This window comes from Anser cygnoides, chromosome 12 (genome assembly GCF_040182565.1).
Source record: "Anser cygnoides isolate HZ-2024a breed goose chromosome 12, Taihu_goose_T2T_genome, whole genome shotgun sequence".
In the NCBI taxonomy this organism is placed as follows: Eukaryota; Metazoa; Chordata; class Aves; order Anseriformes; family Anatidae; genus Anser; species Anser cygnoides.
The window spans coordinates 12,533,641-12,549,841 of record NC_089884.1 but is presented as its reverse complement, the minus strand read 5'-3'; the positions used below and the strand labels follow the sequence as shown (position 1 = coordinate 12,549,841).

At 55.2% G+C, this 16,201-nt stretch overlaps 1 protein-coding gene across 3 annotated transcripts; it reads right to left on the bottom strand.

The window, feature by feature from the left end:
* Positions 1-76: 76 nt before the first annotated feature.
* Positions 77-15,074, bottom strand: AARS1 (alanyl-tRNA synthetase 1). Of its 3 annotated transcripts, none has more exons than XM_048078743.2 (21): positions 14,968-15,074; positions 14,301-14,510; positions 13,163-13,351; positions 12,278-12,423; positions 11,379-11,570; positions 10,610-10,754; positions 9,749-9,894; positions 9,155-9,263; positions 8,914-9,064; positions 8,412-8,536; positions 8,052-8,196; positions 7,218-7,396; positions 6,574-6,687; positions 5,594-5,800; positions 4,442-4,626; positions 3,991-4,099; positions 3,111-3,224; positions 2,625-2,744; positions 2,101-2,187; positions 738-851; positions 77-366 (listed from the first exon to the last, which is right to left on the bottom strand). In XM_048078743.2, the coding sequence occupies exons 2-21, from the start codon at positions 14,442-14,444 to the stop codon at positions 181-183; spliced, it is 2,907 nt and encodes a 968-aa protein (XP_047934700.1). In that variant the 5' UTR covers positions 14,445-14,510; positions 14,968-15,074; the 3' UTR covers positions 77-180. The 3 variants fall into 3 exon arrangements, with proteins under 3 accessions (XP_047934700.1, XP_013031975.1, XP_013031976.1); XM_013176521.3 differs by lacking the exon at positions 14,968-15,074 and adding an exon at positions 14,590-14,920; XM_013176522.3 differs by lacking the exon at positions 14,968-15,074 and adding an exon at positions 14,599-14,920.
* Between the last annotated feature and the right edge of the window lie 1,127 nt (positions 15,075-16,201).

Here is a 16,201-nt window from a genome sequence, read left to right as displayed (position 1 = left end):
GAGGAGGAGGAGGAGGAGGAGCCCGGCCCGCTCCGCCCCAGCCCGCCCCGCAAGCAGCAGCAGCAGCAGCAGCAGCCGGAGGGCAGCGGCGTTTATTGTCAGCTCCGAGGGGCACGGGGGGCACAGGCAGCAGCAGCCGGTGGGGGTCCCGGAGGGGGGGGGGGTCCCGGGGGGGGCCCGTCAGTTTTTCAGCTCGCCCAAGTGCAGCCTGGCAAAGTCCGTGGCCAGCCGGAGAGCCTCGGGCAGGCAGCCCACGTTCTTGCCCGTCGCCTGCGCCGAGACGTCCTTGCCGCCGCCTTTACCGTCCATCAAGCCGGACACCTCCTGCACCCACTGGCTGGCCTTCAGGCCCTTCTTCACCGTCTCCTGGAGAGGAAAAGAAGGCAAAAAGGAGCTTGACGTGGAGCAGGGAGGGAAGGTGGGCAGGAGCAGGGCACGGCAGGACAGAGCTCCTCCACGTGCAGCATCTGGTCCTACGCCTAGGGCCACATCAAGTCGCAGCTCTCCCCCTTCCCCTTCTGCTCCACAAACAGGACCCGGAGCCTCTTCCCCCCTGCTGCAGCACCCTGATAACACAAAGCACAAGGCTGTGGCTCTTGCCGACCTGAATGATTTTTGGCCTTGTAACATCAGATAGAGCTGCTGTCTGGAGGCCGTGGATCCTCCACCAAGGCACACAGACACACCACCAAGGCTCACAGAAAGGCACAGACACTCACACAGACTCTCAGTGTTACCTGGGGTACTTGGCACAGGCAGGTGATTCTGCCAGCTTCATTATCTACAGCGAAGAGCATGGTGGCAGTCTGGGGGGAATGAGTCTTGAAGAGCTTCAGCGATTCGTTCAGGGCCTGTAGAGGACAAAGTCACAGTGGCACACCTTCCTCTGGGCTTCCAACCAGCCTTGCTCCAGCCCCCGCAGTACTGTGCAGCCCCCAGGGCCCCACGAAGACTTTGAGGACCTGGACTTGCATTAAAACAGGCAGCAGCATCCTGCAGTGCCCATTCTCCCACGTCATCTTCTGCACTACCTTTGGCCTCTCGGCAGACTGCCTTCTCCCCCAGCTGCTGAATGCTGGGCACAGCTGCCTGTCCCCTCACGGCTGCAGGGAGCTGGGGACTTGCAGAATTCGTGGCTGTGCAGCCCCAAAGCAAGCACCTGTGTTTTGCCTAAGTGTAATGGTAGAAAATGGGGAAAATGCTCTGCCCAGGGTGCGATGAGAGCTCCCAGCAGGAGGGAGGAAATGTTCTGCAAAGAGCAGGACTCGACTACAGCGTAAAGAAGCTGCAAGGGTATCAGACCCATCCCAAAGGTTTCCCTGTCAGATTGCCATGCCACATTCTCGCCCACTGCGACGAGGGCCTCACAAACAAAGTAGTTTTTGACTCCCACACAGCTGCGAGCAGCAGCGCCGGTGTCGAGATGGAGACAGCAATGGAAAAGGCAAGCAGGAGTCTGAGCAGCACCAGCTCCAAGGCTCCCAAAGTGGAAATTTAAATAGGGCATTAAAACTTGGCTGTTCCAGCCTCACAGCACAATCAGCCCCCGCTGCATGGCACTTGCGAGGAACAGCGGTGCAACAGAGCACACACAAGGGAGCTTTTATTCACAATAGAAAGAAATTTAACTTGGGGGAAGGGGGCAGCTTCAGCCCTGGCTGGATTAGAACAGGAGCCTTGCTGCAGCGGATGAAATGCCCTGGAGCTGGGGGGCAGCTCTGTGATCTGGCCCTGTCCACGCTTAGCCCAGGACAGTTTCCAGAGCTGATCTTTAAGCCTGCATTTTTGTGTCAGGACTCCTTTGGGAGGACTTTTGTGTCAGGACTCCTTTACCTGGAACCTGATGCAATTTCCACAGGGGTCCCTATCCTCACCAGATCTGGAAGCTCAGCAAATGGTCAAGACCTCCCCAGCCCTGCAGGCCCATTTGTAAACCCAGTGGGATGCTGGCATTACTACAGAGGTCCTGCCCCTCTTCATTATCGCTGCTCAGGGCTGGTAGGTGGTGAGACACCTCTGTCTCCCCAAGCAAAGAGAGACCACCCAACTGGTCCTCAGGCACACGGGAGGTTGTTGAGGAGGGACCAGACTTTCCCGTACCTTTGCTGAGGCTCCATTTTCCATTTCCATGATGACCAACGGCTGGTTAGGGTGACTCTCAATGACTTGCTTGGTCTTCTCCAGCACCTGAGGAGAGCGGTGTTCAGACACCCACACATTGCATACAGACACAGGAACCACCCAGGTGGAACCTCCCTGCCGACAGAGGCCCCCAGGGTGCCCCAATGCACCCACGGCCCAGCCTGGAGCAGCCCCCCACTGCCATTCCAGGGACAAAAGATGCTCAGAAGTGCACGTGTGTTCTGCGAGGCAGCAGCAGTGCTGCACGTGGTTCCTCTTCCAAGAAAATCCAATAGGATCTAGAGGCAGAACCACGCACCGCCCTTACCCTGCACCCAGGTGCAGGGTGTCCACCACTACGGCGGGAGCACCCCATCTTCCAAGGCAGCAGGCATGGAGGCAGCCACAGCTCAGCTCCCTTCCACACTGGGCACAGCCGGAGCTCCCAGAAGAGCTGCCCATCAGCACCCCCACGCTGTCCTTTATTCCCACCCAGGGCTCACTCGTTTCTGGATGTCAGCTTTGCTTGCACGGTCCAGGTCATCCATAACTTTCTTCAATGCCTTAACAGCCTCTCTGAGTTCATCCTTCTGCCACTGCGGGATAACAGCAGTGGCCAGTGTCTGCAAAACAGGCAGGGGTGGAGGGTTAAAGGGACAGGTGGCCGTGGCCGGAGGCAGGGCACGCTGCACTGCGCTCATCAACCTCAAGGGCCTTGTCTGGCAGAGCCTGATGAGCTCCCCTCTCCCAATGTCTGACAAGCTCAGGTGTGAGGCTGCAGCTCCCACGGGACGCAGGGCTGGGACCTCTCTTGAGCTTGTGTCCTACAGGGTGCTGGCACAAGACTTCAATTCACCAGCAATTAAACCCTTGAGACTAATTGAGACGAAGTGACCCCAGGGGAGACAGAGGAGCAGGAAGCTGAACTTGGGCCTCATTAAACCAGCCGGTGCTGGCAAGCAAGGCCCCAGCACTGCCGCCACCCTCACCTCGCTGAGGTCCGTGATCTCCTTCTGCACATCCTTATTGGGAGCTGTCTGGACCTTCACCTTGGCGTCCAGGGCTGACAGCAATTTCTTGAGGCTGTCCACTTTCCTGAGGGCCTAGCAGAATGCATTTTGAGTTATATCATGCAGGGAGAGCTTCCAGGCTGGGCTCCTGGCCATCCCCATGAGAAGGGTCAGGAAGGCTGCAGCCCCAGGCATGGAGTTCAGTAACTACTAGGGAAGTAGCTGAGCCATGCAGTGCTTGTCCAGAGCCACGGTGTGACGCTGGCCGGACTCTTCTTTGCCAGAAGGAATGCCAAGATCCTCCCAAAAGAGGACAGCAGCTCCCACATCAACCCCCTTCTTCCACTTTAGGCAGCACCAGCCCAAGCTCGCCCAGGACCAAAGCCACCTGCCCCTGCAGCAGAGGACTGCACAAATGTCAGGTGGGAACAGCTCCCACCTCCCTGTTCCTTGCCATCCCCACACCTGACGGAGACCACAGTGCCAAGGGGCTGAACAAGTTCTGGGGTTTGCCAACTGCTGAGAGCTCTGCACCTGCAGCCCATTCTGCAAACCACCACGAGCTAACCCTGCAGCCACCTCTGCGACCACCCCGGGCCCTTCTACCACTCTAACACGGCAGCTGCTGCCAAGACTTCCCTCCCACCCCGATCTCTCTTTGTGCTGTGTTGGCAGAGTCCAAGCCATGAGTCCCTCAGGCTCTCAAGCCAATACATCCTTGTGCTGAGTACCCCAGCAGGGACACTGGGCAGATTTAATGAAATCAGCCTTGGCAAAGGGTTAATACGTGCGCACGCACGTGCCAGTGGTTTCCTGCAGGGCTTGGATCTCACAGGAGAACTCTCCTGCCTCCTCTTACCTTCCGAGCTTCGGCTCCGGTGACTGCCACTATCCTCCGGATGCCTTTAGCAATCGCTTCTTCTGAAACAATCACAAAGTGGCCAGCATGGCCGGAGTTCTGCAAGTGCCTTTGGAAAGAACCCAGAAACAGACCCATAACAAGAGAAAGTTACAAGTCCACCTCTCATCTCAGCAGGATTCAGCATGGAAACCAGAAAACCACCCTGTCAGGGAGGCACAGCCAGGGACAGACAGAAAGCCCAACCTAGCTGCCAAAAGCACAGCAGCGAGGGGAGGGTGGCAAGGCCCAGCACTGCCAGAGACTCTGCATGTGAGCAGGGACAGCATGCAGGCAGTTTCCCTATTTGCCTACCATATACCCGCACCTCAACAGCCCCCAGGAGCCCAGGCTCCACAGGGACTCCTTTTCACCTACCCCACTGCCTTCCCCGGCCTCTCCTGATACTCACGTCCCTCCGCAGAACTCGATGGAAGTGATGGAGCCCGCAGGGCCAGAGGGGTCGGCCAGCAGCTCCTCCACAGGGATGCCAATCGAGACCACGCGGACAGGATCTGGGTAGGTCTCATCAAAAACTGCCCGCAGTCCTTGGATAGCTTTGGCTGCTGCAAGAGGGCAGTCCTTGGCGTAGACAGTCTGCAGAGCACAGGAAAGGGGTGCAGGTGAGAGCTGGTCCTGTGAGCTGTGACTGAGGGCCTGCATTTCCAGGGTATCCTGACTTCCTCTGAAAGATCCTTAGAGGGAAGTTACATGCCTCACCTGACCTGGGGTTTGTGGAGCTGCAGGGATCCCAGGATAACTGACAAATCTTCAAAGCCCCCTTTGCCTGTGCCTGCTCAGACCTGCTGTGCTGCTGTACATTCAAATGGTTTCTAACTGGGAACTCCTGAGCAGGACCTCTGAGGTCCTCCTGGGGTCTGATCTGGCACAGGGCTGGCACTATACAGAGCAACTCTCTTGTCTTTGAGGACACATCACCACTCTGATAAACTCCTTGGCTTTTGCAGACAATATGACACTAGAGCAGGCAAGGAATCGCTCCAACCCTGCAGAGGGCTCAGTAGCAATGAACAGATCACTGTACATGGAGGTTTCCCACTCAAAATCCTCTGAGGTGATGCAAATCCATGCACAGTAATGCATCAGCAGCTCAGAAGACTCCTACTAGGCCAAACTTCCACTATCCCAGATCATCCAAAAACTTGACTCAGGCTATTTTTTTCCTGAGTATACCTCTACCAGCCAAACCCAAGGATCAAAGAGGGGGAGCTGACCCCTGTATGAGAGGTCAGTGGAAAAAGGTGGACAAGGCATAATCTTCCTCTCTGCCCTGACACTCCGGGGAAACGGCAATGTGACAAACGTTGAACTGCACTGACAAACAGTACAATGCACAACTCAGTCCCAGGGAGGGGAGCACAGTGAAGGAATGGGATTCAAACCAGACTCCTCCTGAAAGCTGGTGCCTCAGCTGTCCACTGAGCCCAGTCCAAACCCTGCAGCAAGCCAGGAAAAGGATGGGATCCTTCCCGGAGGATGGGGGCAATGAGCCAGCTAAGCACCATCCCACCCCACAGGGCTCACCCCTGCAGCCCGTACCCACCTTTGCCTCCTCAATCATCTGGTTGGCGATGCCTTCAACCTGCTTGATTTCCTGGGTAGACAAGGCTCCCTTGGCTGTGAAGTCAAACCGCAGCCTGTCCGGTGCGACCAGCGACCCTCTCTGGTCAGCCTCTCCCAGCACCGAGCGCAGGGCGAAGTTGAGGATGTGAGTGGCCGTGTGGTTGCTCATGACCGGCCTCCGCCTTGTCTGATGGAGAAAGGCACCGTTAGCTGGGGTCCCGTACTAGGGCCATACTGGTCCCAGGATCACCTCTGGCACTGGAAGTGGAGGCTAACATGCTCGTTCAACAGAAGCCTGAAGTAGCTGAGGTGACCAGGAACACCTTGCTGCCTTGGAGCCTCAGCTAAAAGAGCAGGACATTCCCCAGCACATTTGTACGTGGCTTTTCCCTGCCAGTCCCCTTGCTGGGCCTTTCTGGAGAGACACCAAGGACAGAGCAGGTCACAGACACTGATCTCCACTCAACAGGGAAAAGCACTGCAAGACGGGAGCCTCCTCTCTTGCTCTAAAGGTGCCTCTACAGGGAGGGGAGATGCATTCTGCAGACTGGGCTCCATCCAGCACTCCCTCAGCAGGCTGAGCCTGCTGGAGCTGTATCTGGAGCAGGGCAGACAGCCCAGGCTCTCCACTGCCATCGCAATGCTTGGGGCTCAGTAGACATCCAGCTCCCAGTCAGGACCAGAAGTGTGGTTCTGCTGTTGCTCAGCAAGACCCAGCGAGTGTGGATGAGCCAGCAGGGTGTTATCTGCCTCATGGAAGGAGGAAGCCAGATTCCAGGAGGGAGATGCCCTGACTCAGAAGGCCTGGAAGGGCCACGTTGCTTGCCTGAGTCGTGTGCTGTGAGGAGAGGAAGACCCGATCTCCAAGTCTGCAGAGCAGTACCGATGCTGCTCCAAAGAAAGGAGACAAAATCCGGGGACAAGAGATGAACCCATCTGTAACACTGTGCCTTAACTCACCTCATCGATAGACAGCAGGACCTGGTCTCCTACTTTCAAGCTTCCATACAGAGTTCCTATGTGAAGCACGTAGCCTCCGCGGACCTGCACGTTCTTCACAGTGAATTCAGTTTTCTGTACAAAGAGGGAAATGCACACAGTGAGGGGGGTGACAGGCCAAAGGAGGCACAGAGTCCAGCCAGAGCCCTGAACTACAACCGGAGAGGCATCAGTGAGAGCTGGACTGGTACACGAGGTATGAGAAAGCGAAATGTCCCCAGGCAGAGCACACAGGGCCATGAAGCAGAGAAGGGAGTGAAAGAGGGGCGTTGTTATGAGACACAGCACAGCTGAAAGAGGCCCTCAGCTCGAAAGCACTGTCCTTCAGCACAGCCACCCCAGCAGCACCACCACCAGAGGCACCCACATCCTGGCGACAGCCTGATGCTGCAGCAGAGTTCAGCACAGCCTCCCAAAAAGCAAAAAGAGCCAACTCCAGAACATCTGTGCCATGCTGCACCCCTGAAAAGGAACTCTGTGCAGTTCCCAACACCTGCCACAGACAGGAGATCCTTAGAGCTTGCTTGGCCCCTTCTCCTCTGCACACATCTGCCCAGGCCCAGGTCAGACCGAGACCAGTGAAAGGCTCTCAGTGAAAGACTCACATCCTCCCTGCTGTCGTCGTCCTTGACCATGTAGCCCTGGTCGTAGATCTGCCCACCCTGCTCGGCGTAGAAGCAGGTCCGGTCCAGCACTATCCCACACTCCTGGCCAGTGGACACCTCCTCCACAAACTTCTTCTCCCTGCGGATGGCTTTCACTGTGGCCACAAGGCTCCCAAAATCTGTCACCAAGACAACAGGCAGTGTCAGTAAAATAGGAAAACCTTGTGGACACCACACAAACGAACTTCACAGCAACACATTCCAGGAGCTATCACATTTGTAGAGGGTAAAGAGGAAGAACGAGGGCAACAGTTGGATAACAGGGAATTTCATTCAGTGCCCTCCATGGCAGGCACAGTCACTTCCTTCCACATCTACGAGCCTGGTGGCTCCTGCATCTCCACCAAATCAAAGAATGAGCAGAAAGAGCCACAGCAAACAAAGTGGGCTGAGGAGCCTTTAAGGACCAAGCAGAATCTGCAGTCCCCTGTGACACTGGCAAAGGAGCAGCCAGGAAACACAAACACGGGAGTGTGGAGAGGCAAAGCTGCAAGAACTGGAATCCCCTTAAGTCTCTTTGATCAGGTCAGCAACAGATCTGAACAGAAGGGCAGACCTTGGACAGTCTTGCCCTTCTCTTTCTCTGCCCCACTTGTCACAAGCAGGCTATTCACCTGCACCCATTTCCACTCCCACCTCCGTGTCCCAGAAAAGACGAGCCCAGAGGGGACCTTGCTGAGATGCATGCTAGGAAGACAAATCAGCTTCCCCCAAAGACATGCAGGAGGAAAGGGTTTGGCAGCAGAGGTTGCTTCTGAGAGGGCTTTCTCATACCGTAGGTCCCGCTGGGATCTGACGTATAACCGTACTTTGGTGAGTCGTCGGTCACCTCCAGCCCTTGGGCCCTTAGCTCTTCGATGGCATAGATGTCCAGCATGAGGAGATCCTCCCCGCCAGCACCCTTGCCCTGGGATTTGAGCTGCCAATGACAAGCATCAAAGCTTAAGAAAACCTACCCCAGCAGCGGCGGATGCCAGTGCTGGTGTTGTGCCCTGGTCTTTCCCACAGGGCACTGGGAGCTTGAGGGGAGAGTGCACCCCCTAAGAAAGGAGCAGAGACCCATAACCACAAAATAAAATGAGGGGACTCCTCCCTGCCCACTCTCAGCCCAGCTCCCCCACAGCTGTTACCTACCTGTGCATTTTTCCGCTCTTCTTCAAAGCCCTCCATGTCCACAACGAGGCCTTTCTCCTCTGCAATCAGCCCAGTCAGATCCACAGGAAAACCGTAGGTGTCGTAGAGCAGCCAGGCAGTATCGCCTTCAGAGAAAAAGAAGAGAAATCATCATGCCTGTTCCGTGAGCTAGTGCTCTCCCCTTGGCTTTGTGCTACTGCAGGACAACAAATGGGGCTGGTGAACACGAACAGCTAAAAGGCTCCTCGCTGACAAACAGCTAAAAAGCTCCTCGCTCCTCCTCAGGCCACAGAGATCGCGCTACCATGGGCACCTCAGAGATCTGAGCAAGTGAACACAGGCCAGAGAAGAGAGGGGTGGCCCAGCTCTGAGCAAAGATCTTTTGATTCCAGCTCTGTGCCCACCCCACCTTCCACCATCTCTCAGTTCCCAGCCCAACTCAGCCCTTGGTCCCAGACGGTAAATGCCTTGCGGTGCATACAGACAGGAGCCACAGCCTCACCGGGAATGGTTTTACTGTCGCCCAGGCTCTGGATCTTCCTGTCCAGAATACGTCGTCCTCTGCTGAGTGTTTTCAGGAACTGATCCTCTTCTTCATTGATAATGTCCTTCACCATATCTGGGTCCTTCTTCAGCTCGGGAAAGGCATCTCCCTGCAGACCCAAAAGGATTCAGCATGGAGATCTGCACACCTCAGCAGATGAAGTCTTCAGCAGGTACAGTGGAGAGGGGGAAGAACTCACCAGTGACTGCACCACAACGTCAACCAGCGTAGCAAAGAAGCCCTTGGGGGCGTTGAGTTTCTCATGGGAGTAGCGCACAGCCCGTCGGAGAATCCGTCTCAGCACATACCTAGGAACAGCAGAGCCCCTCAGTGCAAACATCACACCTCTGATTTGTTCTCGGGGGCTCCACCGGCACCCACCTACCAGCACTCCCTTCCCAGACCTCAGCCCCAGGACTCAAACTCACTGTGAGCTTAAAAGTCAGTCCTGTGAGTCCAGCAGAACCCATGGCACAGCCCCCCAGCCCAAACTTCATTGCCTTTTTGACAGAAGCACTGCACAAAACAGACTTTTGTGCCTATCTGTCCACAGCAATCTGTTTTGGGCATTCATACAGCAGGACTGGTACTCACAAGAACCCTCAGACCTGTGTGTCCTGGCCTTTTGGGAGGATTTTGCCACAGGGATACAAATGCACTGAGCAAACGCTCTGCTATCTGCTGCTTCAGTGATGAATTCAGGCATCCCAGAGACACAGCAGGTCCCACTGCCCTCAGGGAAGCCGTGCTGAACAGAAGGGGTGCAGCAGCACTGCGGCAGCTCCCTTCTTACCCCCTGCCCGTGTTGTCAGGTCTGCCCCCGTCGGAGAGGGCCAGCGTGATGGTCCGCGCGTGGTCCGCCAGCACGCGGTAGGCCATGTCAATGCCGTCTGCGTCCTCAGCGCCGACCTGCCCCATGTACGGCCTGGCACCCGTGCCCTGCGCAGAGAGAGGAGAAGGCGTTAGGCAGACGGGGCTATAACGGACAGCAGGGATCAGCAACGAGGCAGAACAGGGGCCAGCCTCGTCCCACTGCCCACACTCCTCTGGGAAAGGGGTGACTCGGTGAAGCCGGGGAAGACGGAGGGCTGTGAGGCTGTGTGTGCTGCCTGCGCTTCCAGGGCTGAAGGGTGTCCAAGGCCAGAAGGAGGTAAAGCCAACTTATCCCACCATTAAGAACCCAGGATGGAAGAGGGAAGGAAGGGGACAGAGCATACAGGGAACCAAAAGGGAAATCTGTCTGGCTCACAGGCTCTGCCCTGGCATAACCTGCCCAGCCAAGAAACCTTTAAAATTCTGTCACATGGGACAGGGTCCCAGCCCCCTCTTTTAGAGCACTTCCATCTGTACCCAAGGGAAAGACATTGCTGTAACAAAGCAGTGCCTGCAAGTGGGTGTGGTTCACTGGAAACACCTGGGAGAGCTGCACTGCTCGTGTCCCTTGTTCTCCTCTGCAAACATGCCCCAAGGCAGCAATTACCGGGCCAGCCAGAGTTCCTACCCTCAGCAAAGTACAAACCCACAGGGCTCGAAGTAGCTGGGAAAGCAGAGACCCGCAGACATGACCATCCCTGTCTGACCTTGCCCTGTGCATCTCCCCAGAGACCCAGGGAATGGATGCAACTGGATCAGGCCCTGACTCTCCAGTTTGTACCTTTTGAATGGCTTCAAAGTAAGGAAGGAAAAGGTCGGTGTCATAGTTGGACATCTTGTTCTGCAGCACCGAAACCAGCCGCTCCAGACCCATCCCAGTATCAATACTTTTCTTGGGAAGAGGTTTCAAGGTGCCATCAGCTTCCCTGCCCAGTCACAAAAAAAAAAAAATACAAGCTGTTAAGGATGGAGGCTCTGCAGGGGCATCCCCAACTCTCCTCTCACCTTTATCACATCTATGACACGGGCCCACAGACAAGCCACACACAAGGCAACTTTAATAAAATATAATTAACAAGACTCAATGGCAACTTAGACCCAGAGGAGGATGGCGTTTATGTCCAACGGATTCCTGACCGATGAACAGAGAGAGCATTTCTAGTCTATCCCCAAAACCAGCATGACTGATCTCTTCTATACAGGTGGGGGGCCAGAGCATCGCAAAGCACGCAGCTCCCAGACAAGTGGGAAGGACAAGCAAACCCAGTCCTCCTGGTCTCAAGAACCCGATGGGAGACCCTAAATGAAAAGCAAGGCTCCAAAGGAGCTCCCCAGGTCAACAGCAGTGTGCTCAGCCTCCCCTACAGCTCTCACTTCCACCAGTGGGGCAACACCAGAGTTCGGCAGCTTCCTACAGCACCCAAATTGCTGGTGATGCTTGCGGGTATAGGAACAAGGCCACAGCAAACAGCAAAGCAGTACAGAGGTGCCTGGGTTAGAGCGCTGGGAGCATAGCCAAGCTGCTGGGCTGGGAAGCAGGGCTTACTCACCTGTTGAACTGTATGAACACCAGGTTCCAGATCTCCAGGACGTTGGGGTCATCCTGATTGACCAGGTGCGAGGCATCCCTGTCCCCGATCCGGTCATAGTGGATCTCACTGCAAGGGCCACAGGGGCCTGTGTCTCCCATTTCCCAGAAGTTATCCTTCATATTGCCAGGCAGAATCCTGCCCTCAGGCAGCCTGTAACAAGAAACTCCCGCTGACCAACAGAGGCAAGAATTCCCCCACCTAAGGAGGAATCTCACAACAGAAATCTCAGTGCGCTACTTCCCTGGATGAGCAGATGAATCGTGAGGGCAGTTGAAATTACCTAGGGGTAGAACATCTGCCTTACAAAGAGAAAAGAGTGGGACTGGAGAGGACGAGGCTGAGTGGCAGACTATGACTGAGGGTTAGAAAAATCCCAGAGGTTCAAAGCAGAATCAGACACACTCTGAAGGCACAGGTCCCCAGGCAGCGACTAAGAGGAATACATGGGCGATCTCTGAACATACTTAAACAAATGACTGTGGATGCTGGGAAGGGAAGATGAAAAGAGTAGAGACCACAGTCAGGGTTGCCTGCTTTCCTTGAACAGCATCTTCTCGACTGCCCTCAGAGGCAGCACACTTGGCTGGACAGACCACCGATCTGACCCAGCACGGCCCTTCTTATGTTCTTAAGCTTACACAAGAGATTTTGAAATGAAAACTCTAGGGCCTGACCCGAGTCTCAGTCTCATCTAATGAGTGCTTCTTTTGGCTTTGTAGCTCTGCAAACATTATTTGTGACATTTCAATTTTGTGTTATAAGTGCTCTGCCTCATAGCCCATGGCATCTTTCTCTGAATAAAGCCACATGGCTACTGTTCATCAAAACACGCAGCTTTCTCGGTTAAAGGCCCTCACCCCAAATTCAGCCAGATCTGCTTGCATTCCAGATCTGGTTGCAGTCCTGCAGCCTCATTTCCACCAAAGTAAGTGACGTAGAGTCTTTCAGCAGGGATGCCAAACTCCTTGGTGAGAAGGTCCAGTGCCAGTTTACAAGCAAGCTCCTGCAGAAGCAAAGATGAGGTGAGCAAGTGAATGCAAACAGAGCCTCTCTTCACTGTGCAGTACCTGCCCACGCAGAGTACTGGCTACTGTAGGTATCCCTAGCTGCCTTGGATCTACCCAGTAAGTCTCACAAACACGCAGAAACCTTCCACACCAAGTCCCTCCTGAGGTCCCCTTGTATCACCAGCTTTAGCAGACAGAAGCTGGACCAAAGCAGCTCTCTGCTCTGAAACAGTCAAGAGCTTTCAGATTTTTGGCACAAGAAACAGGCAAATTAATATACACAGCAAAAAGGGCATGAGAAACATCTCACACAGCTTTCCAGTTATCATGTTCTCTGTGCAAAAAAAAGCCTTTGAAATCTGCTGTTATGCTGTATTCTTAACATCCCCGTTGTGATATGAACCCTACACTAGCGAGAAGCTTGGGAAAGGACATTGATATTTCATGATCACTCCTATATGAGGTCCATCTAGTCACACAGCATATGCAATTCCCCACAGCTCCAGGACAACCACTAAAACCTCTACCTGAAGACTCCGAACTGCCAGACTTAATAAAATCAGCTTTGTCAACTTTAAGTAATTAATCACAAAACATTCTGCAGTCGGAAGAGCTTATTCCAAGGAAATCAAATGCATGTTAAGAGCTACTCTGTTTCAAGAGATTCTCATTCCTCTTGGCAAATGCTCTGCTGAGTTCATAGAGACACATAATTTTCAGATTAGCCTATTTTACCTTGAAGTAATCCCCAAAGGACCAGGACCCCAACATCTCGAAGAAAGTGTGGTGGTAGACATCTTTTCCCACGTCATCCAGGTCATTGTGCTTGCCCCCAGCTCGGATGCACTTCTGAGTATTGGTAGCTCTGCTCAGTTTAGCAAGCGGGTGCGAGGGGTCGATAGTGTTGAGGAAGATGGGTTTGAACTGAGAGGACAGAAAAAAGGGGAAATCAAGGAGCCTGTTTTCGTATATTGAAAGCCCCAGCAAGGCAGTGTCATCTACATCACAGTACCGCTGGTCTGGATGCCCCTGAGGCAGCCTTCAGAAAGAGCCTGCTGTCTGCTGCATGTGAGGAGGATGCAGGGCCCAGCACACCTGCACATGTGCCTGAGGCACACCAAACCCCAGGACTTCCAAAGGGACTGAAAACAGCCAGGTTCCCAATTGCCAAAACCATTGAAAACTCCAGCAGAACTCTTCCAGCAGCCCAGCCCCAACTGCTCATTAAAAATACTGTTACTAGTTTGTGCCAAGATTCTCTCTGCCACTCTTTGCAGCACTAGCTGTGGTCCAAAGGGTCAAGGAAGAGAGACTGGCAGTGCTCATGCTGCATCACAATCAGCCCAGCAGGCACAGGAACTTCTCCCAGCGATCTTGCCAGCTCTGCAATAACACATGGCACTCCAGCAGACACACCAGCCACCTCTTTGTGACCAGAAGAAGGAGAATGCAGCAATAATTTTCCACACGATCCACAGAAGAAACTGCTAATTATTTTGTCTGTTTGAAAATTCTATCTTCAGGATGCAAAGGGCCAAATATAAACCTCACTTCAGCGAAACCAAAGCAACCAGCTCAGCCCAGGGAACAGGCACTGACAGGTGAAGGGAGAACTGAACTCCCTGCAAGCTGAAGCACTTACAGAGCCAACCTTACATGGAAAGGAGTCACCTAAAAAGAGAAGGGTAAACGCACCGCCAAGATGTTGTCTGCAGGAGGTTTTAAGATCCATTTATTGCCTAATAAACAATTGCTAAGTCCTGTTGTCCAGTAGAAGCTTATTAGGAAGAAATGGGCACTCCAAAAGCTCTGCATACAACTTCAGATTGCAGCTGCTAAAGGATATGTTCACAAGGACCAGAGCGAGACCTACCTGATTCATACCAGCATTAGCAAAGAGCAGCGTGGGGTCATCCAGGGGGATTGTAGAGGAAGAGTGCACATAGGTATGCTGGTTTTCCTTGAAGAAGTCAATAAATCGTTGCCGGATCTGGCTCGCTGTCAGCGTAGATTCCATCTTGAAGCTGCAGGTCACAGCTGTCCAAAGCAAGCAGAAGGGAAAGCGGCAAGGCCCCGGTGCAGTCTGAGGAGACAATAATCACAGAATCGTTAGGGTTGGCAAAGACCTTCAAGATCATCTGGCCCAACCATCCCCCTGCTACCAACGTCACCGGCTCCTGTGCGCTGTCATCTCAGGCAAGAACATCAGGATCACCGCTTTTATCTCCTGCAAGGGCCCTTCCGCTTCGATAGCCCTTCTCAGCAGCCCCTCGGTTTCGCGATGAGCGTGCCCCACGCGCTGCTGGCCCAGACCCAAGCATCCCCCCCCCGGCCACGGGGGAGCCCACGGGGACCGGCCCCGCGCGGAGCCACCATCGCCCGCAGGGCCCCGGCGAGGAGGGAAGGAGCCGGCCCAAGGGCACCGGGGGAGCCGGGATCAGCCCCGGCCCGATCGGCCCCGGCCGCCTGCGAGAGGTCCCGGTCCCCGGTCCCGGTCCCCGGTCCCCGGCCCCGCGACCCCCGCCCGGCCCCGGCCCTACCTCGCCGGGCGCCGCCGCCGCCCCTCGCTCCGCGCCGCCGGCCTCACCGCAGAGCCCGCAGCGCCCGCCGCCCGCCTCCGATTGGCTGCCGGAGCCGTCGCTCAGCCGAAGCCCCGCCCTCTCCGCCTCTCCCGGCCACGGGGAGGGCCGCCCGCCGGCTGATGCAATGGAGGGACGCAGAGGCCACGTGACGCGGCTGGGGTGAAGCCGAGCAGGGAGGCGCCATTTTAGGGTTGCCCGCAGTGTGCCCTCTAAGGGGGCTCGGGGGGCTGCCCCGGGCCGCGATGGAGGGAAGACCGTAGGGGCCGGGCCCTGTGGCCCCGGGCCTCCTGCTGCCCGGTGCAGCCCCGCATGCGATCCTTTGGCCTCGTCCCCTCCTGCGGAGGGCACAAGGAGCTTCCAAAGGCTCAGACCTAGAAGGTCAAGAGCTTACAAAGCCTTTGCATGGGTCAGAGGTGACAAAGTCATGGTGCAGCTGCTAATTGGCAGGCTCCTCTGCTTGCCTTACTGTACAGAATCACAGAATCACAGCGTGGTTTGGGTTAAAAGGGACCTTAAAGGTCATCTAGTCCAACCCCTGCCATGGTCAGGACACCTCCGACCAGGCCAGGTTGCTCCAAGCCCCATCCAGCCTGGCCTTGGGCACTGCCAGGGATGGGGCAGCCACAGCTCCTCTGGGCAGCCTGTGCCAGGGCCTCACCACCCTCTGAGTGAAGAATTTCTTCCTAATGTCTAACCTGAATCCGCACTCTTTTAGTTTAGAGCTGTTGCCACTTGTCCTATCACTACACTCCCTGACAAAGAGTCCCTCCCCAGCTTTCCTGTAGCCCCCTTTAGGTACTGGAAGGCTGCCGTATGGTCTCCCCAGAGCCTTTTCTTCTCCAGGCCGAACATCCCCAGCTCTCTCAGCCCTTCTTCGTAGGAGAGCACCTCCTCTGGACCCGCTCCAGCAGGTCCATATCCTTCTTATGCTGGGGGCCACAGAGATGGATGCAGTGCTCCAGGTGGGGTCTCATGAAAGCGTGCCGTGTCATAGCAGGTGCACCTCTGAAGGGACTGTGCCCCATGGAAAGTCCATGCTGCAGCAGGGTTAAGGGGTCACTGCAGTGTTGAACTCTATGGCCTGGTCCAAAGGGGAAATGGGTGGAGACTGTAACGGCTACGCTTTTAAACTGTTGTAACCCACAATTTGAGTTGCATGTGTTAGGAAGTACTACAGCAAGAACAACTCTAA